Genomic DNA, 19,084 nt, shown 5'->3' with positions numbered 1-19,084 from the left:
GTCCTTTGATAGAGGAAGTAAGTATAACAGCTGTCACTCAGTTTGACAGCGGATCACTGATGCCATGACGGCTGTGCTAGTATTAGATGGTGAAATAATAAAAAATGAGGATGATAGTGTGGAGGAATTGCAAAAGGAGGATGAGGGGGAAATTTGTGTCCTATCTGACGCTAATGTGGTAGTTGATGATAAGGATGTGGTTTGCGTAAATCAGCCACCAGTGGCAGCAGTTCTTGCTAAAGATAAAAAGAAAGCCAGAAAAGCAACGTCTTTGGTGTGGAATTATTTTAATCTAAATTCTGACAACAGTTGTGAAGACATCTGTTCCATTTGTAAAGCCAAAGTTAGCAGAGGAAGGGACGTTAACCATCTAGGAACCTCCTCCCTGTTACGTCATTTGCAGAGAGTTCATGCAATTTGTTTAACAAAATTATAATTTGTAAATTAATAACAAGCAGTCCACTATCAGCTACCAGCAGTTTGGACCAGCACATGCAATCTCCACCACCAACACCCTCATCATCAACCTCCTCCTGAAGGTAGTCCTTCCAAAAAATGTTTTGTGGGGGCCCAAACAAAACAAGGAGTTCAGCCACGAAAGTGTCAGTCCTAGTGTCTAAAGTGCTTGGTTTGTGAAATTGTGCATGTCCTTTTTAATATCCCACATATGAGTGGGTGGGAGGGACAATTCCATCTTGCATCTCTTTCCTTTACATTTGGCACAATTTGGGGCATTGCCGACTGACATTATTATAGTTTATTAAACTGCCATCCTGTCTGCCACTGCTGTGTGGCAATGTTTCATAGATGTCTGATATTTTTTTAAACTGCCGTGCGTTTGTGCCGCTGCTCTGTTGCTTACTTTAGCCAGCTAGCTCGCTGCAGCATTTGGCCTATATTTGTGAAAAATAGTGAAATCAATATTGTGAGCTGTGAGGTGGTTAAAAAAGCCTAGAAATGCTGAAAATGATTGTTATTAAGGTTAATAATACTGTAGGAACAAAAACAGGCCCAAATTATGTAATTTTAGCTGTTTATATAATTTTTTTAAACAAAATACAGATACAAAACCTAAAAACAAAACACCAAGGAAAAAAATCCAAAACCAGATTCAGATCCAAAACCAGGGGAGATCCAAAACCAAAAGCAAAACACAGGGGTCGGCGCACCTCTCTAATATAAAGGGGGGCTTTCTTCAGTGTGTGCTGCAGCTGTTGTGTCACTTGTCCTGTCAATTAACTGTGGCTGCTGCTGTGTTGTTGTCCTGTCCATCAGGCTAGGGCTGCAGTCCATAAAGGGGTGCTGTGTTGTCCAGGGAGGGTGCTCTGTCAATTAGGGGTGCTCTTCCCCAGTGTAAAAACAAATAAGTGCACTTATTTTCTTTTTTTTGTGTGTGTACGTTAGTAACTTCCTGCGCTATTATTGTACGGTGACACGGCCGCAGTTTATCGGCCACGTATTTGTGACTCTGCAGGTGGTCTGTCCGCATTCGGCAGGGGTGCTTTGTTGTCCATAAAAAAGGTGTGCAATCTGTGTTGTTCATCAAGGGGCTGCTGCCTCATTCGGGGGTGCTCTTCTCCAGTGTCAAAAAAAATAAAAGTGCTTTTTTTGTATGTGTGTGCGTTAGCTACTTAGCTGTGCTATTATTGTTTGGTGACACTGCCGGCCAGACCACAGTTTATTGTCCATGTATTGTGACACTATAACACTATAAGTCGTAGCGCAGTGTGTTCTTATTCAGAACAAGTATTGTGACATTGTAAGTGGTAGCGCAGTGTTTTACTTTCCATAATCGTGAATAAATGAAAAGTTTACACGCCGACTACAAGACCACAACAAAGTGCTAAATAACATGCGTTATATATAAAACATAATGACATCACTGTAAGTGGCAGTGCAGTGTGTTTTTCTTATTCATAAATAATCTTGTAACACTAAGTGGCAACGCAGTGTGTTATTCTTTTCTTATTCATAAATAATCTTGTGACACTGTAAGTGGTATCACAGTGTGTTATTCTTATTCATAAATAATCTTGTGACACTGTAGGTCATTGATGCCGCAGTGTAATATTTAAAATTGGTACAAATTGATGTGTGTGCTGTACCCCACTTCATTCGTGTTTGTTGATATGGAGAATGATCAGTTGAGAGGAGAGCAGGAACCACATACTAGTGCTGGAGCTGCTGCCAGTGCCACCAGTTATGACGATTCTAGTCCGTCTACATCATCTACTAAAGCCGACACCCAAGGGCATACAGGGCTTAAGTTAGGGCATCTAAAATCAAGAGCCAATCTTTTACAGTGGTAAAGAAAAAAACATCAACGGGAAAGTTAGCTGCAGAAAGACATACAATTGGCAATATGCCTTTCACCACATGATGTGGCAAGGAAAAGCTAAGGCTAAGCCTTTATTTATGACTGGTGGTTCTGCCTCTAATGATGATGTAAGCACAAGTGAACATGCTGATATAGAAATCAAGGATGCTTCTGTAGAAGTGCACCAGGATGAGCAGGATATTTGTGTAGCTGACGCTAATAAGGTTGTTGTTGATGAGGATGTTGTTTGTGTAAATCAGGCACCAGTGGAAAAAACAGTTATTGCCCAGGATAAGGAAAAGCCCATTGTAATGCCTGGGCACAAGACAAAAAAATCCACTTCTTATGTGTGGAATTATTTCTACCCAAATCCGGAAAACAATTGTCAAGTACCCTTTGTAAAGCCAGAGTAAGTAGAGGTAGGAACCTTAACCATCTAGGAATCTCCTCCCTGTTACGTCATCTGCAGCGCATCCATCCAAAAAGATTTTGTGTTTTGTGTTGACTCATCTGCATCACCAGTGGGACTTTTGGGAAAGTTTAGTTTTTTCTCGGAAGATGCACTTGTTGGAGAAACTGAAGGAGAAGTCATTGCTGCATCACGTGCCACTTGAACTGACAATTTGCTTACCAACAGCTCTTTGCATCTCTTTAGATCTGTGTCCGTTGGGAAGAAGAACACAACGTATGACTTAAACCTTATATCTTAAATCTTGCATTTGCTCTGTTCAGCTTGTTCACATATCTGTGGTTAAGTGGACAGTTGATACAACGGCATTTTGGAGACCACTAATTAAGTTTTTTTTAATGTCCCTGTACAGGTTGGGAATTGCTTTTCTAGTGAAGTGGAAACCTCAATTAACTGTCTAAAACCCACTGCATTATTTGGCGGATATTGGACGCACATCTAATACCAGCATAGATGTTATGGCGTCAGTGATCCGCTATGCAACTGGGTGACTGCTGTCATACTTGCTCCCCCTTGCAAAGGATTGTTTAACAGTCAATTGTTTTTTAAAGTACTACTAGTAGTCTTCCTGGTCCCCTTCTGGGATGAAAATCCACTCCCAGCAGCTGCAGCAGGCATAGCTCTCAATGATTCTTCTGGGACAAGGACTGAATGATTTAAATATTTTTAGTAAATGCCTTCCCTCCTCCCCTCATCCCTCATAAATTTGCTTCGGAATCAAAAAATTCAATTAAATTCACTACCAATCAACCCTTCCTATCCCTGACTTCAACTACATACATACTTCAACTCCCTCAGGCCTCTTGATTAATGAAAACATATGTGTCCTTATGTGCCATTTTGGAAGTTGAACTGTCACGTGTTTGTGCCGCCCACTGCTGCTGCTTATCTTATTCATGAAATTGGAGGGGCTGGGCTGCACATCCTAATATTAAACATGATAATAGCATGCTACCATGCTGAGACCAGTAGTTCTACAGCAAAAAGGAGAGGGGGGGGAAGAGGAGCAGGTGCACACTATAAGCACTAAGAATACAAATGATCAAAATATCTATAATAGACTGCAATAATTAACATGGTTTTAAATGTAAGGTTTGTTAGTACATGTTTGGCCAAAGATATTTGCCCACCTACCACATCACGGTGAACCTTATACAGGTGGGTCCCTAACATCTCTAATACTGACACTAATTAATTTATCTAGGACTTACCTATCATAGAGCCCATTAGATGTGTGTACTGCAATGCAAGGACCCATACCAGTTAAAATCACCTGGGTCAGGCAGGAAGAGTGCTAGCCCAAAGAAGGGGTCTCACCTTCAGAATGTACCTTAAATACACACACACAGGAAATGGGAGGGGCTGGGATGCACATCCTAATATTAAACATGATAATAGATGCTACCATGGCAGGCAGGCACTCTTCCTGCCTGCCCCAGGTGATTTTAACTGGTATGGGTCCTTGCATTGCAGTACACAGGGCCGGATTAAAGGCAGGGCGACAGGGGCGGTCGTCCGAGGGCCCCCACACATAGGGGGCCCCCACACACTGCACTAAACATTTTTTTTTTTGCAAATTTCAATGAGAACAGCGCTGCTGTTGGTGGAGGCGTGGCTTCAGTGCAGAGCGTGGAAGCTACATGCTGAGTGACAATCACAATCTCACTCAGCCTCAGCCACGCTCTGGACTCCTGCTGACAGCCTGCCTTAACACTGTGGAGCCCTGCAGTATTCTGCCGCCCCCCTGTTAGTATGTGCCTGTCAGAGCCCGATGGTCATAGGGGGCCAGGCAACCCCTGCCACTTGTCCGCAAGTAGGGAAGTGTTTCAAAGGGTGGATTGCCCCACCAAGAACACGAGCCGCCTCAGAAGTACCCTGGCCGGACCGAGGCCACCCTAATGACAATGGGTGGGCGGGCTGGGCCAGGGGTGCAGGGTGTAAGAGCCCTTTGGCTGCACTCTGTCCTGACCTGACCCTATCCGCGGGCTGGTGATGGCGGGAGGTGAGGAGCAAGCAGATTCCAGACCGGAGCCTGTCCGCGATCTTCCGTTTCAGTCAGCAGAATTGATGATTGGAGTTGAGCTGCGGCTGTGTTAACTGCCAGGTATGAGTCAAACACAGCGTGCAGCCGCGCGGCTCTGTCTCTTAGCTGTAGCTGAAGTGTCCCTTGGCTGGCTCTGCCTCCTCCGGCTCCTTCACATTTGGCACAACTAGTGCAGCTGCAGCAGCGCTGACAGAGTGCACTGTACAGTCTAAGAAACCCCCTCTGTTACCTCCCGGTCGGAGGGTGGGCTGCCACTGGAGACACCAGGGCTAGTATTATCGGGCTTATATTGTCAGACATTCCTGTAACACAGATTGGAATTTGGCTCCACCCCTTTGCTTCTCACAGCTGCCTTTATTTATAATGCACCCGCCACAAAGGTTCCATCAATATCTGAATGAACGGCGTGAGTGTGGTAGACCCCTTATATATATATATATATATATATAATATTTATTCAACTTTTATTGATAGGGGCCCCCACATGTTTGTTGCCCAGGGGCCCCCACAGACCTTGATCCGGCCCTGGCAGTACACACATCTAATGGGCACTATGATAGGTAAGTCCTAGATAAATTAATTAGTGTGTCAGTATTAGAGATGTTAGGGACCCACCTGTATAAGGTTCACCGTGATGTGGTAGGTGGGCAAACATCTTTGGCCAAACATGTACTAAGAAACCTTACATTTAAAACCATGTTAATTATTGCAGTCTATTATAGATATTTTGATCATTTGTATTCTTAGTGCTTATAGTGTGCACCTGCTCCTCTTCCCCCCCCCCCCCCCCCCTCTCCTTTTTGCTTATCTTATTCAGCCAGCTAGCTTGGTGCAGATTTTGAGCCTAAACCAGATGAAAACAATATTGTGAGCTGTGAGGTGGTCGTAATTGACTGGAAACAAGGGGAAATTAATGTTATTGAGGTTAACAATACTGTAGGAACAAATAAAAAATGTGATTTTAGCATTTTTTATAAATTTAAAAAAAAAATACAGATCTAAAACCAAAACACACAAGGGGCGGTTTTGGCAATACCAAATCCAGATCCAAAACACGAGGAGATACAGATCCAAAACCAAAACATGGGGGTCGATGCACATCCCTAACAGAAATGACCTATTTCATGGAAAGACAGATCCGGCCAAGTTGCGTATGACTCATAATAGGACAGACATATGCAAAAATGCGGAAAGTCGCGTCTGTGCATGCGCTGTATTGCGAAAAACTTGCTGTTTGCATCTATAAAATCATATACGTGTGACTAAGAATCAGCCCCTTAAGGTGCGTGCACACGGTATGATATCTATGAATAAAATGAACGATAACTATATCGTTCAACGATAAATCGTTCATACCGTTCATCTTTATGTACTGAATGACCAGTGAATGACCAACGATGCGCGATCCCGCATGGACGATAACGATGTCTATGGTCGTCCGTACATGCAGTCCAACTTGGACGATTTTAGCAAGATTTGCATGTTCAGAGATGTGGCAGGATAACTATCAAAGATATCGTTTGTCCTGCACTACAGAGAGCTCAAGGGAAATCGTTCAGCGATATCATTGGTTGTGCATATTGAACCGTGTGTATGCAGCTTTAGTGACTATTGAATACAAAATTACAAATTCGACACTGGTCATTGTGCATTATATGATGTGTTAACACTTGGTCTTGTGACTAGGCATCAAGGGGGCAGTGTTGTGTAAAATGCATGACAGAGACATGTGAGCCAGTCTGTTATAGAAATATCTATCTTACTCACCGGAACAGGTGGCCTGTTAAGTGGCGTAGCGTGTTGTAATTACTAGCTGGGAGTTGGCAAAGAATATCCTTCATATGTTGAATGGCCTCTTGTCGACTTTCATGCTCTTCAGAGAAGTCTCTTGCAAAAGCCATAAATGTTTCATAGAGATGATGAGAGACCACAGAATCTGGGAGCTGGAAGAAAGACAAACTTTAAGACATCAAGGGCCAAATTCAGGACCTGATTCAGACCCGCTTGCTAAGAAGTGGTCGCTCGTAGCTGGCCGATTTTCGCATTCTGCTCATGCGTATGCTTCGCAGTGGGCATGCGCGAACCAGTGCAAGAGATCAGGAAGTGATCGCTCGCTGCGCATAGACTGCCCAGCAGGGTGCGTGACAGGAGAGGCCATTAGTGGGTGGTAACAGGGGCAGGCCACTAGAAACGGGGGAGTGAAGGTGCGAATGGAGGCATGCCTGAGCGTCTCAACGCCGTTTCAGAGGTGTGCATAATGAACAGGCAGCGTCATAGTACACGTCACCTGGTTGTATTTCATTCTGAAGTGCTCGCAGTGCTAACGGCAAGGTAAAGTCAACCTCAAGCGCTGCGATCGCATCCTATGGTCCTCGATGTACCAATGGTTACATACACTTCCTGGAGATGACGTGCGCAAGTGGGCATCTTAAGACAGGCTTGTGGGCATCTGCAAACATAAAGTGATCGCATGCCAAGACAAAGTGGGCGTGCTTTTGCCTTGCCGTGCGATCGTCTACCTTACTGGATGTGTGCCGGATTTGCATACGCTGGGTGCGAGCGAATGCATCTAGCGAGCGGGTCTGAATGAGCTTCTCAATTCAGTGCGATGATGAATAGCCGTGGGAGGGAGCTCCCGCAGCTATTCAATACACTGTGCTGTTTGCCTTGTCGGGAATTGGTTAAGTCAGAGAATGCCAGTTCTCGTGGCTTTACCTGGGTGTTAAGGCGCGGTAACCAGCATTCTCTGACAAAGGTGCCGGGCACGTGGCTGTTAGCGCCGCACTAAGCCGGCAATCAGCTGCGCGCCCGGCACTTTTGTTGGATTTCTCTTCGCATCCCCTGGGGGGTGCGAGAAGAAATCCTTTAGCCGCCCAAACAGTGCGGTGTATTGAATAGCTGCAGGAGCTTCCTCCTTCGGCTATTCAACATCGCACTGAACTGAATTCGGCCCCAAGTGGCCACTATTCTGGATCATAAGGGTCATCTTCCAGCAAATCTTGTTGAAGTTAACTCAGGGCCTGATTCAGAGCCGGATGCTATTTGCCCTCGCTCGTCCAGAAAAAGGGTCTGGCTATTTAAATTAACCGCTCGCTCTTTGCGGTCTGTTCACGCCTCTATGTCTGAACGAGCGAACAAAACATGCGAACGTAATTTTGAAAAAAACGCCCCCTGGCCGCTCGCATCATACGTCATGTCCACTATATATTAGATTAATCGAGTACATCGGACGGCCTATGAACTGCTCGCTATTCTTGTGGTTGGTTTTTCCTACCACAATCATGCGAGCAGTTCTGACTATAAAACAACCAAGTGACGTGGTCGATGACGCTGCTTTAGTAATTATGCACACCCTTAAAACGCCCGTTTGGCACGCCTGCGTTCGGATCTCCACTCCCCGTTTTAATGCACCTTCCCTGTTACCACCCACATACGCCTCCACCTGTCACTCAAAATAGCAGGCATTCGCTATTTAGTGAGCACACGATTTTCGGCCGCACTGACTGGTTCGCGCATGCGTATTAAAATCCGTACGCATGCGCAGTTGTGCGAACATCGGTAAGAACGAACGAGCGGCCGCTTACGAGTGGCTCTGAATCAGGCCCTCAGTGCTAATGCTGGGGATACACTGGCCGAAATATCCGCCATTGAATTAAACAGCCAATACATTGTGTGTGCATCGGCCAGTGTGTACAGACGATATGTCTGTGAACAATGTAGTTCACAGACATATCTCGTCGGCTGTGCAGCACAGCTGATGGCTGATATATCTTCAGTTATATCAGCTCATAATGCTGTGTGTACGGGTGATCAGCTGACTACCCATACACTTGCTGCAGAGGCTGTGGGTGACTGACATCACAACTGTGCGGGCACATGTAAATGCCCGCCCAGTTGTGACATCAGGCACAACACATCGGGCCGACGACTGGTAAGTGTATATGCACTTACCAATCATCAGATAGTACAGCCTATCTGCTATCCTAGTGTGTACCCTCCTTTAGGCTAATTGGGATGCTGACTCTATCTTCTAAAGATAGCATTGGAGCCACACACAGTATATTACTGATAAATATGAAATGCCTGGCTATTTTTTTTTTTTTAATTAGTACGCTTTTACATTGTGGCACTGCAAGATATTTTTGCATCTAGGTGGTTCTTGGAGCACATTGTCTGCATAACTGTTTATGTGCTAAATACTTTTTTGGCTTCTGTGTGCATGAATCCTAGAACTGATGCACTTTGAGTGCTCATTATGCTTCCTCTTAGTAATATCACTAGTCTAGAAACCTGGATTCAACATACTGTAGCACATTACTAGTCTCGCACACAACACCCAACCGCTTACACAAAGTTCTCATTACTGTCTCATAACTCTACTATACACTTGGGAGAGTTGCTGCCATTCACAGAAACACTGGATGCACAGGAGGCTGCTCTAACAATCTGTCTGAAAGCTCTGTCCTCATCCAACACATTCCCAACAAAGAACCACACCACTGGGACCAATATTAATAATAATCATAAACTCCTCCCACTTTTATATCACTGGGCAATTAGGCAGAAAGGCGTGTTTCCCAATGCATAGTCTTTGAGTAAGGATAGGTGTAATTAATTGTGTATTCACAGCAGCTCTGCAGTATTTCTGGGTCATAAAGTGACAGGAGATCGTGGGGCGCTATTCAATTGATGCCCATTTTCGCGCTGATCGCGCCCATAGTGGTCGGGTTTAGCCATGTAAAATGGCTACCCCCGACCAAAGTGCTGGGAGCGATCTCAAAAAGTGCAGTTTAGGCGTCCAAACAGGCCACTTTTCGCCCATTTCGCCCTTTTCGCCCATTTCAGCTCGCACCCCCCCTGGGGCTGCGAGCTGAAATGGTGCGCCGGCAGCTGATCGCGCCTGACAGGAGCAACAATTAAATAGCCCCTGTTGGGCGCTTAGAGGGGCGAAACAATTGAATTCCGCCCAGAAAATATTATGTCACAAAGCCCATATAGTGCACTTTCTGTACATTATGTAATGTAGGGTAAATGCAGCAGGCCTCCTGTATTTTGGACATACAAATATAGTATATTGTACCTCTTTCAGGAATTTTTTGAGGGTACTGGTGATGTCATGGGGCGAATGCCATGACAGATCCACAAGTTCTCGCCCATTCTCAAACGCCTGGAAAAGCTTGTCCACACGAGCTTTGGCCCCACTAATGCGGTACAGTCCCTGACAGGTAGATGGGAAGAGTAGATTTTATTATATAGGTGGTGATGAGGCAAAAGACGCCACCAGAAAGTGGGTGAGAAATAAAGGGAAGAATGTGACGATGACTGAATATACGAAATGTAGGGGAAGAAACATAGAGGGAATAGGGATAAGAAAATTATGCCAAATTGTATCAGTAAAAATAATGAGAAACAAATAGCAGCAATCATTCATGAAAACAATTAATTTTAATGATAAAGCGGATTAAAGTATTGAAAAGTGAGAAATGTGCGGGTGTAGTAGAGATCAGTTCATTGTGAAATGCTTAGTAAATGGTTATACCTGTTGTCTTAAAGACCTTATCTCAATCTCTGCCGTACATTTGCTGATGACGAAGGGCACCTCTTCAGGGAAGTGTCTTGGGAACTGGCAAAAATCCACACCAAACAAGGGTACTTTCGGGGGCAGCTTCTGGTGACCACATTTGACAAGCAAACTCTCCAGGCACTTCTTGTGACAAGTCAAGTAGCACTGTGTTGAACGGACAAGAAATCAGGAATTTACTATGAGTGCATTGGAGATTAATTGGTCAGAACTTGAAGGTTGTTTGGAGGAGGAATTGTGGACCAGTCCTAACATAATAGATGTAGATGCACGAATGGTCTCTCACCTCCTCACACTCCACTCCAGAGACCATGAAGCCTTCACACTCCCTGCACTTGCTAGGAACTCTTGTGCGTCGTAGGCGGTGGCTTTGAGAAGCTGGTGACAAGACCAGCCTATCCAAGAACTGCAAGCCATTCTCAGACGAGGCATCTGTAGAGTCTACACAATTACATACAGAATCAGTTAGAAATAAGAAGAGCGATAGGACACGTGTTTATAATATTGATGTGTCCATGTCATTCTGAATTTAAACTACCGTATATACTCGAGTATAAGCCGAGTTTTTCAGCACAAAAAATGTGCTGAAAAAGTACCCCCTCGGCTTATACTCGAGTCAAGTGTAGCGCTGACCGGATGGAGTTCGGTCAGCGCTACACACAGCCGCCGGAGCCGGCAGCTGCGTGTTTGGTGTAATCAGCAGCCGCTGAGAGTCTGTCAGACTCTCAGCGGCTGCTGCTGCTCCCACTGCGGGAGCCATCTTCCGGCTCCCGCAGTGGGTGATGGGAGACACGTCGTCATGACGACGTCTCTCCCATGCAAAGCGGCCGGAGGAGCGGACAGCGGCGGGACCAGGAGCGGGAGTTTAAGGTAAGTGTTTATTTTTTTTTTATTCTTTTCACGTCTCTCTCTACTAGGGGGGGGGGACTACAGGGGGCACTACCAGGGGGCGATGACTACAGGGGGCACTACCAGGGGGCATTATCAGGGGGCACTACCAGGCGGCGATTACTACAGGGGGCACTACCAAGGGGCATTATCAGGGGGCGATTACTACAGGGGGCACTAAAAGGGGGGATTACTACAGGGGGCACTGCCAGGGGGGCATTACTACAGGGGGCACTAAAAGGGGGGATTACCACTGGGGGAACTACCAGGGGAGGATTACTACAGGGGGCACTACCAGTGGGGGATTACTACAGGGGGCACTAAAAGGGGGGATTACTACTGGGGGTACTACCAGGGGGGGATTACTACTAGAGGCACTGAAAGGGGGGGATTACCACTGGAGGCACTACCAGGAGGGATTACTACTGGGGGCACAACCAGGGGGAATTACTACTGGGGGCACTACCAGCTGCTGCCATTTCCCACACTAGGCTTATACTCGAGTCAGTAAGTTTTCCCAGTTTTTTTGGGTAAAAGTAGGTACCTCGGCTTATATTCGGGTCGACTTATACTCGAGTATATACGGTACTTACCAACATCTTCTGCCTGGTATGAGTCTCTCTCTTCCAGGTCATCAGAAGACATGGTCCCCGTCGAAGACGCTTTTGCAACTTTTCTGACCAAGTGAACTAAATGGAAGAATAATACAGTGATGATAAGGAAGGGTCTAACATACACACCGGATCCCACAAATTACATTATATAAACCAGGCTGTGGCTGTACCATGGCCAGGCAGGAAATTTTCAGAAACCTACATTGGAGTGAAAGATAAACTAAACCTTGTTATTATTATCTCATGAAGCTTTTGCATTTCGTCACCTGGATTATCTGTAGGAGACTCTAGGGATCTGGGCTCACTGCTGCCCCCCATACTATCAGAGTCACTGTGCAAAATCTTGTTGCCCCAGGATCTTCTTTCACCTAAAAGAAAACAGACACAGATTGAGCCATAGGGCATCTGATCCAACGATGATTAACCACCAGTCTATCAAAATCCTATTAAATGACATCACTCATGATTCTATATGTCTAAATTGAGTATGTATGTTTCGTTTTTTATGTGTTTGTATGTCTGTTATATTATCTATCTTTCTATATATCTCATATCTATCTATCCAGGGCCGTAGAGAGCCGCTGCGGGCCCAGGTACAGAGGGGACGTGACCTAATCGCGGGAGGCGTGGCCACGCCCCCTCGAGCCAAAAAAAAGGACAGAGTTTTACAGCGCCGCGAAGCGTTGTAAGCCCCTCAGCCCGGCGCAAAGCCAGCGGGGGCACGGTCAGTGTGATCGCTCCCCCAAACACAGGCAAAGGAGACTGCTGTGGCTGCTGAGAGAGAGATAGAAGGGAGGGGGGAGCGGCGCCGGACCCGGGCCCCCGCCGGTCACCTTAGGAAGCCCGGGCCATCTGTACCTGCTCCCCCCCCTCTCGGCACCCCTGTATCTATCTATCATTCTAGTATGGCTACGTCTATATATATAATTATGTATGAATATGTAAGCTAAAACTGAACATATAGTTGTGTATGGATATGTCTGTACAACCTTCTTAACTTATTTTAGTTTACTATGTTATGTGCAATTATGTTTCTATAGGTTATACACTTTGCCCTTTTATTTTAAATGGAAAAATCAGATTACAAAAAAATGAAATAAATAAAACACCTGGAGTGATCCTTGTTTCATCAATCTTCACATTCAGGTCAGATAATGAAGACGACACTCGGACCAGTTGCACTGCATTCTTTCTTCTGCCACCAGGTGACAACCTGCATAATCATCACAGGAAACATCAGGATTTTTGTGCTATAGCTAAAAAAGTGCATCCAGTGGAGGCTGCCATCTTGTGGTCTACTTATTCATGAGAGTATAGCCTAGTACAAGCAGCAAATTGATTTTGATATCATTATAACATATATGCATATAAAAATTATATTTAATGCCTTTTGTAAAATTCATACATATAGATAGATACATACAGTCAGGTCCATAAATATTGGGACATTGACAGAATTTTCAGATTTTGACCTCTATTCACCACCACAATGGTTTTGAAATGAAACAAACAAGATGTGCTTTAACTGCAGACTTTCAGATTTAATTTGAGGGTAATTACATCCAAATCGGGTGAACGGTGTAGGAATTACAACAGTTTCAATATGTGCCTCCCACTTTTTAAGGGGCCAAAAGTAATGGGACTATCAACTCAAAAGCTATTTCATGGACAGGTGTGGGCTATTCCCTCGTTATTTCATTATCAATTAAGCAGGTAAAAGGTCTGGAGTTGATTCTAGGTGTGACATTTGCATTTGGAATCAGTTGCTATCAACTCTCAATATGAGATCCAAAGAGCTGTCACTATCAGTGAAGCAAGCCATCATTAGGCTGAAAAATCAAAACAAACCCATCAGAGAGATAGCAAAAACATTAGGTGTGGCCAAATCAACTGTTTGGAACATTCTTAAAAAGAAAGACCACACCGGAGAGCTCAGCAACACCAAAAGACCCGGAAGACCACGGAAAACAACTGTGGTGGATGACAAAAGAATTATTTCCCTGGTGAAGAAAAACCCCTTCACAACAGTTGTCCAAATCAAGAACACTCTCCAGGAGGTAGATGTATATGTGTCAAAGTCAACAATCAAGAGAAGACTTCACAAGAGTGAATATAGAGGGTTCACCACAAGATGCAAACCATTGGTGAGCCACAAAAACAGGAAGACCAGATTAGAGTTTGCCAAACAACATCTAAAAAAGCCATTACAGTTCTGGAACAACATCCTATTGACAGATGAGACAAAAATCAACTTGTACCAGAGTGATGGGAAGAGAAGGAAAGGAACTGCTCATGATCCAAAACATACCACCTCATCAGTGAAGCATGGTGGTGGTAGTGTCATGGCGTGGGCATATATGGCTGCCAATGGAACTGGTTCCCTTGTATTTATTGATGATGTGACTGCTGACAAAAGCAGCAGAATGAATTCTGAAGTGTTTCGGGCAATATTATATGCTCATATTCAGTCAAATGCTTCAGAACTCATTGGACAGCGCTTCACAGTGCAGATGGACAATGACCCGAAGCATACTAAGCATGTTACTAAGATAAGGATGTCTGGGGGAGATGTACTAAACCTTGGAGAGATAAAGTGGAGAAAGATAAATTACCTACCAGTCAGCTCCTAACAGTAATTTTTGAAACACTGCCTGTAAAGTGACAGTTAGGAGCGGATTGGTTGGAACTTTATCTCTCCCCAAAGCTTAGTACATCTAACTGTGTGTTTGTATGATAAACATCCAGTGCCAATCACTGCAGACAGAGGCGCATTTGAATAACTTTATTAAAGACGGAGCAAATGGGGACACAACTTGGAAAACAGATCTTCTGTTTTTTCAGCATGTTTCTGACTTTCACTCCCATGTACTAGCGTTGATAAAGAAGAGGCATTGGAGCATCGCAACATGGTGGGAGTGAAGGGGATAGAAGGACACTACCAGACCAAGGAGGCAAGACAGTCAGCTGACTGTCGTGTGGATCCCATGTGTCTGGAGCTGGTGTCTGTTTTCTGCGAACTTTGTAACACTGATCAGGTAGGCTGGCAATACTCATTATTGAATGCTGACCTAAATCCATTTAATTGTTTTTACTTGGAGAATTAAAGTAATTTTTAAATTTTTTATAACAAAAAATACCATCTGCACTATATATGTTTTATACATTTCTTTCACATGTATCTACTATAGTTTTCATCTGCTAGGATTGTTGTATCGTATGATGATTAAGATATTGTGATGAGCCCACACAATTTGGATATCTAGAAAGCATTAATTTTACATGGTGTTTCTGCAGACTCTCTATACAGGATGCGGTTATTTGACTGACGGCCGGGATGCCGTCTGTAAGGATCCCAGCATCGGAATCGCAATCATCGGAGATGCCGATGCCCAGAATACCGACAGCTGGTATCCCGAACGTAAGTACAGCAGGGCCGGGTAGCTGTTAGCAGTGGGGAGGGAAAGTTAGGTTTAAGCAACCCGGGGGGACTTTAGGCTTTGTCACACGTCACTCCAGAGACCCCAGAATCAGATCCCGTCACTTACCTTTGCAGGCGCTGACCCGCGGTGTCTCCCGCGCTGTGCGCTGCTTCCTCCTCTCTCAGAGCAGGTCTCACTGTTGTCCTCTGACGGGTCCCGCTGCTGTTCTACCTCCACGCCGACTCCTGCTGACTGCTTGGTCCCCGCTGCTCACATCCAGGAAGCGATGTCCTCCGGTCCATGGGCGCGGCCATCTTGGATTCGCCCATGTGACTCCACTACCACCAATGAGGAGCTTCTCCTTCTCTCTCAGCCTACCAGCTCCCAGCGTCCACTATAAAAGGATCCCCACTGCTGACACAAGTTGCCAGTGCAACAAGTCCCTTAGTCCAACTAAGTGAGCCTCCCCACTCCGCTCTGTAGGTGTTGTCGCTGCTCCAAGTAGCTTCCACGCTACCAGCTCCTCCACACGGCTATCCAGCCGCTCCAAGTAGCTCCCACGCTACCAGCTTCTCCACACGGCTATCCAGCCGCTCCAAGTAGCTTCCACGCTACCAGCTTCTCCACACGGCTATCCAGCCACTCCAAGTAGCTTCCACGCTACCATCTTCTCCACACGGCTATCCAGCCGCTCCAAGTAGCTTCCACGCTACCAGTTTCTCCACGCGGCTATACAGCCGCTCCAAGTAGCTTCCACACTACCAGCTTCTCTACACGGCTATCTAGCCGCTACAAGTAGCTCCCACGCTACCAGCTTCTCTACACGGCTATCCAGCCGCTCCAAGTAGCATCCACGCTACCAGCTCCTCTACACGGCTAACCAGCCGCTCCAAGTAGCGTCCACGCTACCACCTTCTCCCCATGGCTATCCAGCCGCTCCAAGCAACTACCACGCTATCAACGTCCCGATACGGCTCCTTAGCCGCACCAAGCTCCTTCTGCATTACCCAAATCCTCTAACAGTCCTCTGCACCCTCTCATGCGGAGAAACTTTATCAAGCCAACTCTCCTCCAGCGAGCATCTGAGCCGAGTAATACAGGTCCAAGGCCCAGCCCGGGAACACAGCCTCAAAATCCCACGATTGTGACAGTTTGCACTGGCCAAATAGACTCGGCAAGTGGTCAAGGATCTGGGGTAGATTCCTCTCAGGATGTGCTATCTCGTCTGGAAAGACAGGAGACCTCTCAGGCCCAGTTGATCCAATTCATCCAGGATATGTCCTCACGTCTGGACAACATTCAGTCCTTGATGGCTCATCCTGCTCCCGTTGGCTCTCAAGCCGCCTCTCCTCCTGTGGTGTCACCTGTGGTGTCCGGTATCACCTCCTGCTCGTCTTCAGCTTTCTCCTCCAAGCAAGTTCGATGGCAACCCCAAATTATGCAGAGGATTCTTGAACCAATGTGAAATCCATTTCGAGCTTCAATCCGCCAATTTTCCGTTAGTCAGAACCAGAGTGGCGTACATTATCTCTCTACTCTCTGGTCAAGCACTCGATTGGGCCTCGCCTCTCTGGGAGAAGTCGGATCCTCTGCTCTCCAATTATTCTGAATTCGTTGCCACATTTCGCAAGGATTTTTGATGAACCTGGAAGAACCACTTCCGCATCAGCTGATATTCTACGCCTCCGTCAGGGCAGCAGGACCGTCGGACAATATGTCATCCAGTTCCGGACTCTTGCTTTAGAGCTCAACTGGAATGAGGAAGCCCTCATCGCTGCCTTTTGGAGTGGTCTTTCAGAAAGACTCAAGGACGATCTAGCTTCCTGTGAACTTCCAGCCAGTCTGGATAATTTAATCTCTCTCTGCAATAAGGTGGATCTTCGACACAAAGAGCGTGCCTTGGAGAGAGGCAGACTTGATTGTGGAAGGCCACGTCCAGCTTCTCGATTACCTTCTCCTCCTGTGGGCGAAAAAAACCCATGCAGGTCAACTGCTCCCGCTTATCGGCTGAGGAACGGTAGAAAAGGCAAAGACAGAATCTATGTATGTATTGCGGATCTCCTCAACATTTAGTTAAATCCTGTCCCATCCGTCCGGGAAACGCCTCCTCCTAACTTATAACAGAGAGGTTAAGTTAGGAGTTGCCATCGACTCACATAGGAAGTCTTATTCCACCATCCAGGCTCATTTAAAGCTTCCTCGAGGTTCCAAAGATGTATTAGCCCTTCTGGATTCTGGAGCGGCAGAGAACTTTGTCACCACGGACTTTGTCCAGAAACATCAAATTCCCATTGAAGCATTGCCTCGAGTCATCACTTTAACCTCCATCGATGGTAGTCGCATTACTAGTGGAACCATCACCCATCGTACAACACCACTTAAACTTACCATCGGGGTGCTCCACTCCGAACAACTATCCTTCCTAGTGATTCCCAAAGCCTCTCATTCTTTAGTTCTTGGATTACCCTGGCTACAGAGACATTCACCACAAATTGATTGGACAACCATGCAAATAACCTCCTGGGGTTCTAATTGTTTCAAGGGCTGCCTTCAGCGGGTAGTACCTGTTCGATCTTCTGTCCTACACAATTCTACAGACCTACCCGAATCGTTCCTGGACGTCTTCAGCAAACAGAGCGCAGATTTATTACCTCCCCATCGTGATTGGGACTGTCCCATAGATCTGATTCCCGGGAAGAATCCTCCCAGGGGTCGAACCTACCCTCTATCTCTTCCTGAGACTCAAGCCATGTCGGAATACATTGAGTAAAATTTAAGTAAAGGCTTCATTCGACCTTCCACGTCTCCAGCTTGGGCTGGATTTTTCTTCGTAAATAAAAAAGATGGTGGGCTACGTCCGTGTATTGACTACCGGGGTCTTAATGAAATAACTGTTAAGAATCGCTACCCACTTCCTCTCATAACAGAGTTATTCGATCAAGTCAAGGGAGCCACAGTCTTCACCAAACTCGACCTAAGAGGAGCCTATAATTTAATCCGTATACGTCCAGGAGACGAATGGAAAATGGCCTTCAACACCAGGGATGGGCACTATGAATACCTCGTTATGCCCTTCAGCCTCTGTAATGCCCCGGCTGTCTTACAGTTTTTTGTCAATGAAATCTTCCGAGATCTTCTATACAAGTGTGTGGTCTTTTACTTGGACGACATCTTGATTTTTTCTCAAGACCTCCAAACTCATCGTATTCAGGTGAAAGAAGTTCTTCTGAGATTACGGTCCAACCAACTTTTTTGCAAATTAGAAAAATGCCTATTTGAAGTCTCAAGTGTACCATTCCTGGGGTACATCATCTCCGGAACCGGCCTTCAAATGGATCCTTCAAAACTACAAGCCATTCTTGATTGGTCTCTTCCTTCCTCCTTGAAATCCATACAAAGGTCCCTAGGCTTCGCCAACTATTATCGCAAGTTTGTGAAGGGTTTTTCAACACTGGTAGCTCCGCTAACAGCCCTCACCCGTAAGGGAGCAAATCCAACTAAATGGTCCGTCGAAGCTACCTCTGTATTCCAACTTCTTAAGCAAGCATTTATTTCCACTCCCGTCTTAAAGCAACCGGATTCTACTCGACCATTTATCCTGGAAGTGGATGCATCCTCCGAAGGTGTCCGTGCAGTACTCTCCCAACTATTTGAAGATGAAAAACTTCATACCTGCGGTTTCTTTTCTCAGAAGTTCTTGCCAGCAGAAAAAAACTACGCTATCGGAGATCAAGAGCTGCTCACCATAAAAA

General features: G+C 45.7%; 1 protein-coding gene across 2 annotated transcripts in view; it reads right to left on the bottom strand.

The window, feature by feature from the left end:
• GMIP (GEM interacting protein) overlaps positions 1-19,084 on the bottom strand; it is a 105,631-nt gene that overhangs the window by 18,889 nt on the left and 67,658 nt on the right. For both annotated transcript variants that reach the window (XM_088455132.1, XM_088455133.1), the window contains 7 exons: positions 13,023-13,126; positions 12,180-12,281; positions 11,893-11,988; positions 10,698-10,852; positions 10,370-10,558; positions 9,911-10,048; positions 6,598-6,773 (listed from right to left, as the gene is read on the bottom strand). In XM_088455132.1, the coding sequence (XP_088311258.1) occupies positions 6,598-6,773; positions 9,911-10,048; positions 10,370-10,558; positions 10,698-10,852; positions 11,893-11,988; positions 12,180-12,281; positions 13,023-13,126 (960 nt within the window). The remainder of the gene's footprint in view (positions 1-6,597; positions 6,774-9,910; positions 10,049-10,369; positions 10,559-10,697; positions 10,853-11,892; positions 11,989-12,179; positions 12,282-13,022; positions 13,127-19,084) is intronic.

Source organism: Taudactylus pleione, unplaced genomic scaffold (genome assembly GCF_031769625.1).
Source record: "Taudactylus pleione unplaced genomic scaffold, aTauple2 ptg000644l, whole genome shotgun sequence".
Taxonomy (NCBI): domain Eukaryota; kingdom Metazoa; phylum Chordata; class Amphibia; order Anura; family Myobatrachidae; genus Taudactylus; species Taudactylus pleione.
The sequence above is the reverse complement of the archived record's forward strand: the minus strand, read 5'-3'. Positions and strand labels throughout refer to the sequence as shown.